General features: G+C 38.8%; 1 protein-coding gene across 2 annotated transcripts in view; it reads right to left on the reverse strand.

Moving 5' to 3' along the window:
• LOC137651106 (toll-like receptor 2) overlaps nucleotides 1-13,451 on the reverse strand; it is a 92,495-nt gene that overhangs the window by 18,103 nt on the left and 60,941 nt on the right. For both annotated transcript variants that reach the window (XM_068384252.1, XM_068384244.1), the window contains 7 exons: nucleotides 12,402-12,614; nucleotides 5,749-5,955; nucleotides 4,888-5,037; nucleotides 3,235-3,422; nucleotides 2,400-2,584; nucleotides 2,080-2,191; nucleotides 32-175 (listed from right to left, as the gene is read on the reverse strand). In XM_068384252.1, coding sequence (XP_068240353.1) covers nucleotides 32-175; nucleotides 2,080-2,191; nucleotides 2,400-2,584; nucleotides 3,235-3,422; nucleotides 4,888-5,037; nucleotides 5,749-5,955; nucleotides 12,402-12,614 — 1,199 coding nt within the window. The remainder of the gene's footprint in view (nucleotides 1-31; nucleotides 176-2,079; nucleotides 2,192-2,399; nucleotides 2,585-3,234; nucleotides 3,423-4,887; nucleotides 5,038-5,748; nucleotides 5,956-12,401; nucleotides 12,615-13,451) is intronic.

Here is a 13,451-nt window from a genome sequence, read left to right on the forward strand (position 1 = left end):
ACAAAAATAGTATATATAAATCACATCTTACCCGTTTAGCAATGGTTTTCTGGGGTTCAAACTTTCGTTTAATGCCAGTAGATGAATTTCTCCGGTAATTGGTGTAACAAGTCAATAAAACAAGGATGATGAGGATCAGTAATGTCACAGCTGTCATGATTAATTCGTCAGATACCTGAAAAGTAGAAAAAACTTGCATATCTATAAGCAATATTTCTCATATGAGGCTTAGTAAAATAAAACCTCACGACCATCTTATGGAAATCTTATGCATGATGTCACAATGCATACTATCAATGGGGTAAAATTTTTTTGGTTAAAGTTAGCCTCCAGTACCCTGTATAATGGTAACTCATATGGGAAATTTAAGATTTCTAGTTAGTTTAAATCTGAAGCTTTTACATTTAAATAACATTGCTTTGCTTTATCATCCAATGTACCAGTGTTTGCAGGATACTCAGTGCCAATAGTCTTTGGGCACGAAAAGTATAAAATCTGTCAAATATATTGTTTGAGTTGCGATAGGGGGACCAACGCACCTGAAGGAAAACTTGAGTATATATATATATATATATATATATATATATATATATATATATATATATATATATATATATATATATTATACCTTATTTTTTATAACCATTTCCCTATTGAAAACAGGTGGCTCTAATGTAGACACATGTCATTAGTCACTGACATTAGCCTCAGTTCATTTCTGAACAAATTCTTTGATTCGCTTTGTCAGGATAAGAAGTACAATCCCACCACAGTATCCCACAACACCTCGAAGGTTCTGATTGGTATACTTTCCCTCAAAGCCTTTGAGTCAAAGGTCTTTCATACGGATTGCAAAATAAGTATAGGTGTTGTAGGGGTGTAAGAATACTACCATCGTATGTCCTGCGTGTCGTAGAAAGCAACTAAATGGATAGTTGTTGCCTTGTAGTCTTCCTCTATAGCAAAAGGCTAGGCACACTACCACTAACTGTGGAAACTGCTGCCTTGCATTTTGACCATATAGTCAAAAGGTTAGATTCGCTGCCAATAACTATGGTTGGTGACTGCAATGGCATTTGATCGTACAACCCTCTGCCACTAACTTTTGTTGATGACTGCAAGGGCAAGTGGTTGATGACTGTAGGGACATGCGGTCATAAAACCCTCTGCCAAATTATAAATCATGCCTGATGCTATTAGAGAACACATCAGGCAATCGACCCCTTAATTTAGAGATAACAGTGGGAGAAAAGAAGAAGAGTTTCGCCGTTGTAGAAACTAATTAGGGTAATGTAACTGCTAAGTAACAAGAAGTTTCAAGCGTCCTAAGTAGAACCTATCAGCTTCGAAGTATTTTTTTATTTAAACAATGATTACAATATCTTCAGGTACTTTTTGTAATCATTATCATATTATGTTAAGAGATTATATTATTTCACTTCAGTATACCTTAATAACTATGAAGGTTTCTTTTATTAATGTTGTCTTTTCCAGCTTATCAAATCATCTTTCAATATTGTTATAATAAATTGTTAGAATCTCTCTCCTATATAATAAAGAGCATGTAGCTGGTTATATATATATATATATATATATATATATATATATATATATATATATATATATATACATCCATATATATATATGTATATATATAAATATAAGTATGTATGTATGTATGTGTATGTGTATGTATGTATATATATACATATATATATATATATATATATATATATATATATATATATATATATATATATATATATATATATATATATATATATATATTTTCTCCTGCCATACTCAGGGGGGAAAGAGAGTAATCATAACCTGGTGACGGGGTATCCCAACAGGTACACTTGGAAACCACACACTCCCCCAAATTGTCGAACTAACGGGTTGTAGTTAAGAAATGGGAAGGGTTTCGGAAGGATTGAATCTGTTTGTGCCTGTGTGGGCATATCTATCCAAATATTTAGACCATTTTGGACGGGGTGCATACACTAGTATAAAAGAATGTTGAAGTGAAATGAAACATCACTGAGTATTGTTAGCAAGCATCTTGCCAAAATATCTTACTTCCTTTACTGGGGGAGAGGTGTCAGATGAATTATTGCCAGTGGGAGATGCAGTAGATAGAGACGAACCTTCAATATCCAAGCTTATTTCCTTTCGATCGCCTACAATGATGCTGAAATGAAATAAAATAGATATTAGAATGGCACTGTCTCTTTATGTTAATCATGCAAAACACTCATGTACAAACATGTGCCAACACCTGATAAAAAATTTTAAATATTGTAAAGATTCTAACTTGTTTTAAAATGAGAGTAAAGACTAGAAGGAGTAATTAAACCTCTCCCTTAAAATATCTAAACGAAAATAAATTTTCCACTTACCTGAGGTTTTCTCTATATAGACGTACATTTTCACTTTGTGTAGTACCTTCCAAAATGTGTAATTTCTTGAGCTTTGGATACTGATAAATATCGTTTTCACTTATGTTTCTTATAGTATTCCCTGTCACGGTCAGAGTTTCAAGATAATTTAGGGGGCCATCACAAATTGATGCCAAGGTTTTCATCTGTAACGGGAGTAGACTGATAAAATTTGATAAAATAAGAATCAATATTGAAAGTCTAAACACCTTCAGAGTTTCCAAATAATCTAGGGGCTATGACAAACTAGTGCCAAGCTTTTCATCTGTAACGGGAATAGATTGATAAAATGTGATAAAATAGGAATCAATATTGAAAGTCTAAACACTTTCAGAGTTTCATAATAATCTAGAGGGCTATGACAAACTAGTGCCAACGTTTTCATCTGTATCGGGAATAGATTGATAAAATTTGACAGAATAAGAATTAATATTGAAAGTCTACACACGCTCAGAGTTTCTAGATAAACTATGGGGCCATGATAAACTGGTGTCAATGTTCTCATCTGTAACGGGATTAGATTAATAAAATTTTATAAAATAAGAATCAATATTGAAAGTCTAAATGCAGTGGCATATTATATTTTCTACTTTTCAGTTGATTAAAATGAAATGTGTTATAAATATGTCTTATAACTTGAAGAATGAAGATGACATATTTATATTAGGAATCAATATTGAAAATCTAAACATATTGGCCAATTTCATTTTCTATTTTTAAAGGATTATATTGAAATGTGTCAGAAATATGTTTATAATTTGAACAATGGATATGAAAATATTTTGAATGAATTTACCTTATTTCCAGAAAGATCGAGTTCATGTAAAGGTGACAAGAGCAAGCAATCATTTTTAGTGAAGTTTTGGAGGGTATTGTTGTTCAGATGAATTTCTTCCAAATTTTGAGGAAGACAATGTGCCTGCTCATCACTGTAGGCTTCTTTTGTCTCGCACGTACAGTTTCCTTCAATTTTGTGGTCGTAAACTGTTTGGATTTAAAAGATATAGAAATATCATGTTATAAAGAATAGACCATTTTTCTAAAGTAGAAATAAATATTTGAAATGGGATATATTGTTCGTCCTCAACTACAAAACTAAGTCAAGTCTTACAGCTACAGACCCCTACTGTAGTTTAAAAATACTACCTAGGAGGATCCATGTACTTTCCCAAAATTTCCTATTTTTGGCATTGTAGTATAGCAGAAATATAATCAAGTGATAGAAATGCTGTAGAGAAAAAAAAAAGACGGAGATTGAGGGGCCACATGTTGAGATACAACCGTTTGAGAGTTATTGGATCCTTTGACTGGCCAGCTTGTTGTACACTGGATCCCTCTCTTGTTAAGGTTAATTTTTCCTTTGTATCCAAATATACTGAATAGTCTGGCCTATAATTTACACATACTGCTCTTTTCTCATACACCTGAGAGCAGTGAGATAACCGAAAAAATTCCTTTTCACTCAAGGGGTCAACTGTTGCGATGTAATTATTCAGTGGCTATTTCCTACTTCGTAAGAGTACAAGAGACTCTTTTGCTATGGTAAGCAGCTCCCCTAGGGGGGCACTACAAACCCAAACCATTGCTCTCTATACTTGGGTAATACCATAGCCTTAATACCATGGTTTTCTACTGTCTTTGGTTAGAGGTCTCTATTCCATTTGTTTCCTTATTTCTTTCCTCACTGGTCTATTTCCCTATTACATCATTCTGCTTTTCCAACTAGGGTTGCGTTTTATATAATAATAATAATAATAATAATAATAATAATAATAATAATAATAATAATAATAATAATAATAATAATAATAATAATAATAATAATAACAGGAGCAATCAGAGATTTCAGACCTCTGCCAAAGGCTGACGTTGACACAAATAGCGAAAAACTCAAAACTGGATCTAGAATCTGGATCCTACTCCGGATCATCTCCAAACTTTAAAGGAGTCGTCCATGACCTAAGGTCTATCTGTGGTGAAAATAGTCAAAATCCATCGAGTAGTTGGAGTAATCTTGTCCACAGACACACAGACAAATAAATAAATAAAAAGCAAATCCGGGTCTAGAATCTGGTTCAGGAACCGGATCATCTCCAAAAGTTAATGGAGTCGCCCACGCCCTCAGATTTATCTTTGGTGAAAATTTCTTCAAGATCCATCAATTTCTTTTGACTTAATCTTTAAAATTATGAAAAATGCAAGTCTGGATCTAGAATACGGATCATCTCCAAAATTTAATGAGGTTGTCCATGACTTAAAATGTGTGTTGAAAATTTCGACAAAATCCGTTGTGCAGTTTTGCTGAAATTCAGTCTACAGACACAGCCAAATAAATAAATAAATGAATAAAGAAATCGACTCGATTTTATAACCTCCTTGGAGGAAGTAATAAAGACTTTATGGGCTGAATATATAGAATCTCATGGCAATAAACATGATTGCAACTTACATATTCGAGAGACATTATTGTAACCCACGTTAAGAATTTTAAGGTTGCACCAAGCGGCAGATTGGATGCCCTCGAGCGTTGTCAAATTGTTGTTTTGCAAAAGAAGAGTCTCAGCCGAAGAGGGGGCCACCTGAGGCAGAGTTTTGAGACCTAAATAAAAGAAGAGTTTCAAATTAACATAAAGGACACCGTTATTCGGGGGTTAGGATTTAAGGGACCGGAATAACAAGTCTTAGCAAACTAATAGTAGAATTGAATGTCATTTTGCTAGAATGTTAACTATGTTATTTACTGATTTCATTAAATCTCTGAATATGTCCCTTTGTTTAGAGGTAATTAGAATTAAGTCGTTACTTATCAAAACTTATCCTTATTTGACTAAAAAATCGTTATGTAGAGAAAATTATTTATATAAACTATTTAATAGGGATTATCTTTACAGTTTCACTATTTTTACTTCATTTAGGGACGTGTAAACCTTTCCCTTTCTCATTTTTAATCGCAAAGAAAAGCAATAAATATATAATTTGATATCGCGGAAACACATTAATATTGGCATTTAACCAAGAGTTATACATTTGTAAAACATTGAAATCAATTTCAATATCAAAGAAAGACAATGAATATATAATTTTATATCAAGGAAACACATTGTTGTTAGCATTTTACCAAAAGTTATACATTTGTAAAGTACTGAAACCAATTTCAGTATCAAAGAAAGACAATAAATATATAATTTGATATCAAGGAAACACATTGTTGTTAGTATTTTACCAAAAGTTATACATTTGTAAAACTCCAAAAATAAAAAAATAATTAATAGAAATCAAGTGCTCTTCCCATCTCAAAATCCTTCCTCACCAATATTGCTGCAATCGACAATCTTCTCCTTGCTATTGCACTGGCATCCTGGAGGACACGAATTCCACTGGCATTTGGACAAGGCAATCTTCTCCCTGAAACGAAGCTCTTCCTCCCCAGGCACATGAACCTCGGTAGGCAGCGATTGGAGAAAATGCCAAAGGTGAATCGTTAGGCAGTTTTCGCTGGCTTCTCCAAAATCATTCCCTGCGAGGAAAGATGAAATGCTTCATGATACTTAATTTTGCATCCATATTTGAAGAATAAAAGATTCAGACTAAAGAGAAGCAACTTGGGTAAATAGTTAATTATAATTCTAACATTCATGCTTTCTCCTTCATATGGTTCAATACTACGCAGTATTCTAGAAGTTTTATTCAAACTAAGACCAGATTGTGCAATTGTCTTCCTAATAAAATAGCTCCTCAGAAGTTGAGACTTCATGCGAATGTTTTTATGTTAAACAAGCTGACATGAGTCTTTCTTCATAGTTTACATATGGGATATCTATTTTAACATTGTTACTGATCTTAAGATATTTTGCATTAATTATTCATTACTTCTCTTGTAGTTCATTTATTTCCTATATCCTTTCCTCAATGGGCTTTTTTCCCTGTTGGAGTCCTTTGGTTTATAGCATCCTGCATTTCCAACTAGTGCTGTAGCTTGGCTAATACTACTACTACTACTACTACTACTACTACTACTACTACTACTAAAAATAATAATATTATTATTATTAATAATTATTATTATTATTATTATTATTATTATTATTATTATTATAAGGACATTTACTTGCAAAATGGAATTTCACCTATATTGATATGCTTCTTTTATAACATTGTATAACCAAGAAATAATATGAATTTCACTTGTGCAACTCCTAAGCCTTTTCAAGTCTGAATATCAACAAATTCTTTCGTGATTTTAAATGTTTTAACCTCACGTGATGACTATCATATTCCGATTCATAAAAACCTATACTCAAATGATAATTATAACCAGTTTATTGTGACTAACATTTAGGCTTTCAAGGGTTAAACTTGTCGTATCTTATTAAGAGGTACTTAGTATTTGAAGTTAGCAATGTGACGGGCCAAGAGTAGATTGTGACTCAAAAGGCGAGATGAAAGCAACTGAGTAACTTTGTTACAGAACATCGAGTTTAAATATACACACCAACTCCCGGCAAGAAGGTCACAAAATACAACAGGGTATTTCTTGTCCAACCGGTAACCGGTTCTGTTAATAGTTAACAATAAGAAAAGCAGACAGATTGATGCACGTTGCTGTCTGTGTGAGGGGAGAGCGAAGATACAAAGGATGATATATACAAAAAAGAGAAATGTCGTTAATATGTAAGATCGTGTGACACACGGGTGGTACATAGCTCCCCCCCTAAAAATGACATACTGTGTATGTTAAAAATGGCGCCCTGATCTAGAGAGGTGAACTGTAAGCGAGTCATCTGGCAGGAGATAAGCAGGTTTTAGACGATCAATGGAGACCCAGTCTTCTTTGCCACAAATGTTTAGTAGGAATGCTTTCGGATTGCGTCAAGGGGCCAGTGTAAGGGGGCGTTAGCGGTGGTTTGCTGGTGTCATTGCGTAGGAAGACGTGTGTTGCAGAGTGCAAGTCTGTCACCATGTGATCCATTGCTGGGGGCTTCTAAGTCTGGCGGCATGAAGTAAATTTTCCCACGACGTGACGTATGCGCTGGAGATCGTAGGAGGAGGTTGCAGATGGAAAAAATTTGATAGGGACGACCAACGGGTCGCCATACACCATTTCAGCTGCCGAGACGTCCAGGGCGTCTTTATGAGTGGTCTTCAGTCCCAGGAGGACCCAGGGAAGCTAAGTAACCGAACGGGACATCAAAGCTGCTTTGAGGGTGTGATGAAAACATTCAACCATTCCATTGGGAGCGGGGTTGTAAGCAGTTGTCTGATGTAGGGTGATGCCCAGAAGTAATATGCTCAGGGATACCAAATCTTGCAATCCATCCTAAGAGTAAGGCAGATGTACATGAGGCGGACGTTGCAGTTTCCATGGGAATGGTTCCAGGCCAACGAGTGGAGCGGTCGATGACGGTAAACAGGTAACGATGTCCTTGTGATGTGGGTAGGGGGCCTACAACGTCGACGTGAATGTGGCCTAAACGACACTGAGGTTGAGAAAAGGTGCCCACTTCTGAATCTGTGTGTCGATGTACTTTGAAAGTTTGGCAAGAAGTACATGCTCAGACCCAATCCTTAGCATCCTTAGAAATGCCGTGCCAAATGAACTTCGTCTTTAGCAGCTGTGCAGTAGAACGGCGCGAGGGATGTGAAAGGCCGTGAATGAAATCAAACACCTGCCGGTGCATGGGAGCAGGAATCCAAGGTCGCGGTCTACCAGTACTGACGTCACAGAGGAGGTTGGTGTTGGAGTCGTCGAGGGGGACGTCTTCCCAATGGAGGGATGTGCAGGATGTCCTACATGCTTGATACTCTGGATCCTGTCGTTGGGCTTCAGCCAAGGCGTTGTAATCCAATCCCAGTTTAACGGGGGCCAACATGTTTCTTGACGGGGCATCGGCAACGGGATTCATTTTCCCAGGGACGTGTCGAAGGGTCAAATTGTATTCAGCCACGGCGGAGAGATGTTGGCGTTGACGTACCAGGCGTCAGACTGTCAAGTGAATATGTGCACCAGAGGCATGTGGTCTGTGCAAATGGCAAAGGGCGTATCTTCTAAGAAATGGCGAAAGTGACGGACAGCCAAGTGCACCGCCAGCAATTCGCGATCGAAGGTAGAATAACCCGATTCTGTCTTGGACAGTTTCCTGCTGAAGAAGGCCAATGGGTGGTGCGAGCCGTTGACCAGCTGTACGAGTACTGCACCAATAGCAACGTGGCTGGCATCGGTGGAGAGAAGGGGAGGGGCATGTGGGATGGGGAAAGTGAGAGCAGCAGTGGTTGATAGGGCATTCTTTGCATTGCAGAAGGCCGCTTCTTGAAGGGGACCCCACTTCAGGTCTATTGGCTTGCCCTTGAGGGAGGCGTAGAGGGGAGCAAGAGTGACGCAAATAGCTAGCAGAAAACAGTGATAATAGTTGATCAAGCCCGAGAATTCCTGCAGTGCTTTGACGGTCAAAGGCGTGGGGAAGTTCTGAATGGCTGCTACATTCTCAGGGAGGGAATGGACTCCCTCAAGAGTTATGCGGTGCCCTAAGAACAACACTTCATTGGCACCAAAGGTACACTTGTCGTACCGGACTACAAGGCCGTTTTGTTGCAGGCGGTCGAGCACGATATGCAGGTGACGGAGGTGTTCCTCTTTTGAGGAAGAGAACACAAGTATGTTGTCCACGTAACATACACAGAAGGGGAGGTCCCCTAAGATGCCATCCATGAGACGTTGAAAAGTGGCCCCAGCATTACGAAGGCCAAAACAGGAATAATTGAAGGTGTATGTACCGAAGGGAGTGGTGATTGCGGTCTTTGGGATGTCTTCTGGTTTCATAGGCACCTGATAATATCCCTTCAAGAAGTCGGGCGTGGAGAAAACCTTCGCTTTGTGCAGGTAGGAGGTCACGTCGGCGATGTTTGGGAGGGGGTAGTGATCCGGTTCTGTTTGCATGTTCAGGCGCCTGTAATCCCCACACGGACAGAGGGAGCCGTCTTTCTTCAGGATGATGTGTAAAGGTGACGACCATGGGCTGAAGCCCTTTTGGCAAAGGCCTATTTCTTCCATTTCGGCGAACGTCTGTTTGGTGCCTGCCAATCGATCCAGTGCCAGACATATGAATTTTGCGAAGACATGGGGGCTCCGTCGTCTTGATATGGTGATAAATACCGTGTTTGGCAGGAGCCGTGGGCGTTTTGCGAAGTTCTGGACGGAAAACTTCCAGGTACAACGTGAGGAGGTGGGGGTTGGCATCCATGGGTGTGCTGATGTGAGGAGCGAGGTTGAAGGGAGCGGGTTGAAGAGGTGTCGCCAAGTATGAGTCAGCGTTGACCAATCGTCGGTGGGCGACATCGACCAGAAGGTGGAAATGAGAGAGAAAATCCGCACCGAGGATGGGCAATGTGACAACAGCAAGGAGAAACTTCCAATTAAATTTACCATTTCCAAACGATAATGTGAGGTTCTCGTAACCGTAGTTGGGTATTACAGATCTGTTGGCAGCTACCAGGCGGACGTCAGCAGATTTAGATAGACTACGTCGTGTCCTGAAGAGTTCCCTTGGCAAAAGGAAACGACAATCACCCGTGTCTACCAAAAACCGTACGCCCGTTCCTGCATCATGTAAAAAGAAAAGATTAGAAATACGGGAGGCCACCGCCACGAGCGATGGCCTACTTACACGTTTTTTGGCCACTGACAATCCTTGCCACATTTCTCTGCGGCATCCCCAAATCTGTAGTGGTAGTAGCAAAACTGCGGCCGATGGGCGGCAGTAAGTGGCTGTAGGAGTCGTTGGTTGGGGGGCCCGAGCAAGTTGTGTGTGATGGGTGGCTTTTTCGCCGCTCGGGCACGTCACGGGGAAGGCGTGTATGTCCTACTGCATTCACGTCAGCTTGGGTTGACGTTGAATAGGCGTCCTCTTCGTCAGGAGTGGAGGCGTTGATGGAGGTCTTGAAGGTCGTGAAGTGGCTGTCCATAATGGCATCGGCTATGGTCATCAAATCCTTTATGGGTAAACTATCGACATTGGGTATGGCAGCGCGTACAGGTTCGGGTAAACGGCGTACCCAAAGGGCACGAAGTAGGCTCACCTCACAAGGAGAGCCGTCTGCGGCACGTTGCAGGCGAGCGATACTGGTCATTTCCCTGAGGGCGAGCGAAGCCCTTTGGTCCCCCAACGGTTGTTGAGAGAGCTGAAAAAGCTTTTCTATACGGGCAGCTGGCGTCAGCGAGTACTGCTGCAGAAGGTATGTTTTGAGGCGTCAAACGCTAGCTCATGCCAGTCGGAGATTTCTGTCCTCGGGTATCGCCGCGAGAACATAATCTGCTTTGGTGGTTAAGCGAGTCACGCCCTTGATGCGGACCAGGACTTCTGCGCACTGAAACTAAGCAGACGCTTTTCGCTGGCGAACAATGAAAGTTTGAATGGGGTGGTGCCAACTTCCGAGGAGTCCGCCATTGTAGCAGTGAGGGGGGGGGGGGTCGGAAGGCGGGAGGAGTGAGTCAACTTCCGGGGTCACCAATGTAACGGGCCAAGAGTAGGTTGTGACTCAAAAGGCGAGATGAAAGCAACTGAGTAACTTTATTACAGAACATTGAGTTTATATATACACACCAAGTCCCGGCAATAAGGTCACAACTCACAAAATTAAACAGGCTATTTCCTGTCCAACCGGCAACCAGTTCTGTTAACAGTTAACAATAAGAAAAGCAGACAGGTTGATGCACGTTGCTGTCAGTGCGAGGGAAGAGCGAAGATACAAAGGATAATATATACAAAAAAGAGAAATGTTGTTACTATGTATGATCGTGTGACACACGGGTGGTACAACAACGTAGATAAGATCTCAAGAATATTAAACTCGACTTGAAGGATTTAAACTGCCAAATTCCTGTGATCTTAACCATTTAACTTAAAAGCCGAGCTTAATAGACATATTTTTTTTTCTAAAAATACCAACATTTATATATAAGCTTCTAAAAAGATTATTCAGAGAAGTAACATCAATCTTGGTTAACTTATTCTTGACACACACACATATATAGATCTATAGGCTCCCCCAAACCCTCCATCTTTAACTCCGAAGGATGGTGAGGTTGCAGACACTACAAATGACTATGGAGGATGAGCAGATCTCGAACCCCAGTCCAGCAAAACGCGAGGCAGAGACGTTGCCAATTCTCATGAAAGGAACTATTTGAAATCAGACCAGATTTTTCAAAATATGGTGGGGTTAGGCAATTTTCGGTAGGAATTACACTAGATTTATTTCTGATGGCAAATGAGCTTATCTAATTATAATCAACTAATTTTAAAGAATTCAGTGCACCCAATTCAACTATTGAATTAAATGTTATGATTTCACAATTTTGTTTTATCTGTAGTTTAAAATTCTCTCATTGGGTATGCTTACAGATAATTTCAAACTCAGTAAATTTTTTTCGTTAGGCTTCTAATTTCTATACTGCAAAGTGGCCGGCAAATGTTGGGATAACATTGAATATATATATATATATATATATATATATATATATATATATATATATATATATATATATATATATATATATATTAGGCCTATATAACAATAAAAAACAAATGCAGCCGTTTCCAGTACACTGCAGGAAAAAGGCCCAATATATATCCTTAGGCATGTTGGGGGTTTGGCCATATTCATCACCACACTGGCCAATGCAGATTGGTGATGGTGGGAGATTTTAGTCTTATTTCTCACAGCAAACCAACCAATTATGGGTGGCACTGACTAGTACAAGTTTAATTTTGGATTTTAAAGAATCTAAAAGATCAGAATTGCGAATCATTGGAAATCCTTCTCTCACAGATCTCACAATCAATACCTTGTTCAAACCAGGTTTCACCACTTTACCATCAATTGATTTACATAATCTCTTTGTGTAAATTAACTTTAACTTGGGGAAGACGAGTTATTTGAAGAAGAAGACAAGATTTTACAACTTACTGGAGATATTGAGCAAAAAACTGTTATTGCGTAAAGCAGAGAGCAATGAAGGAGGTATTTCTTTCAGGCGATTATTCGAGACGTCCAGCACTTCCATAATCCCAAGATCCTTCTGGTTATGAGGGTGCTGGTTGGTCAACAAGTCTTCTTCCACTTTGATTCTTCTCAATATACAATTCGAGAGATTCAAGTAGATGATCTGATGTATGAAATCTGCAAAGTAAAATAATCATTTTCATTTGGAAAAAAAAATATAAATAATGTATAATAGATTAAGAAATCTTACATTTCTTACAATTTCTATATTGTTTTTATCTGCATCTGCATATATATATATATACACATACATATATATATATATATATATATATATATATATATATATATATATATATATATATACACATATATATACATATGTCGGTAGTAGGTAGTAGGTTGGCCAGGGCACCAGCCGCCCTTGAGATACTACCACTAGAGAGTCATTGTGGATCCTTGTCTGGCCAGACAGTAATGCATTGGATCCCTCTCTCTGGTTACGGCTTATTTTTTCTTTGCCTACACATACACCGAATAGTCTGGCCTATTCTTTACGGATTCTTGTCTTTCCTCATACACCTGACAACAATGAGATTACTAAACACTTCTTCACCCAAGGGGTTAATTACTTCACTGCAATTGTTCAGTGTACTTTCCTCCTGGTAAGGGTAGAAGAGACTCTTTAGCTATGGTAAGCAGCTCTTCTAGGAGAAGGACACTCCAAAATTAAACCATCGCTCTGTAGTCTTGGTTAGTGCCATAGCTTCTGTACCGTGGTCTTCCACTCTCTTGGGTTAGAGTTCTCTTGCTTGAAGGTACACTCGGGCACACTATTCAATCTTATTTTTTTTCTCTTTTTTTTTTTAAATGGTGTGTTGGGCAGGCTTAATAGAAGGGCCATAGATGCCTAGTGGTTTATCAAGAGGTTGTCTTTTCCTTATCTGATTCTTTTTCTTCTCAAAACCATCATTACTGTCCTCCCTGCAGTTGAAGTGGCTATCCTGGAGGCTA

The sequence above is a fragment of the Palaemon carinicauda genome, chromosome 1 (genome assembly GCF_036898095.1).
Source record: "Palaemon carinicauda isolate YSFRI2023 chromosome 1, ASM3689809v2, whole genome shotgun sequence".
NCBI classification, from domain to species: domain Eukaryota; kingdom Metazoa; phylum Arthropoda; class Malacostraca; order Decapoda; family Palaemonidae; genus Palaemon; species Palaemon carinicauda.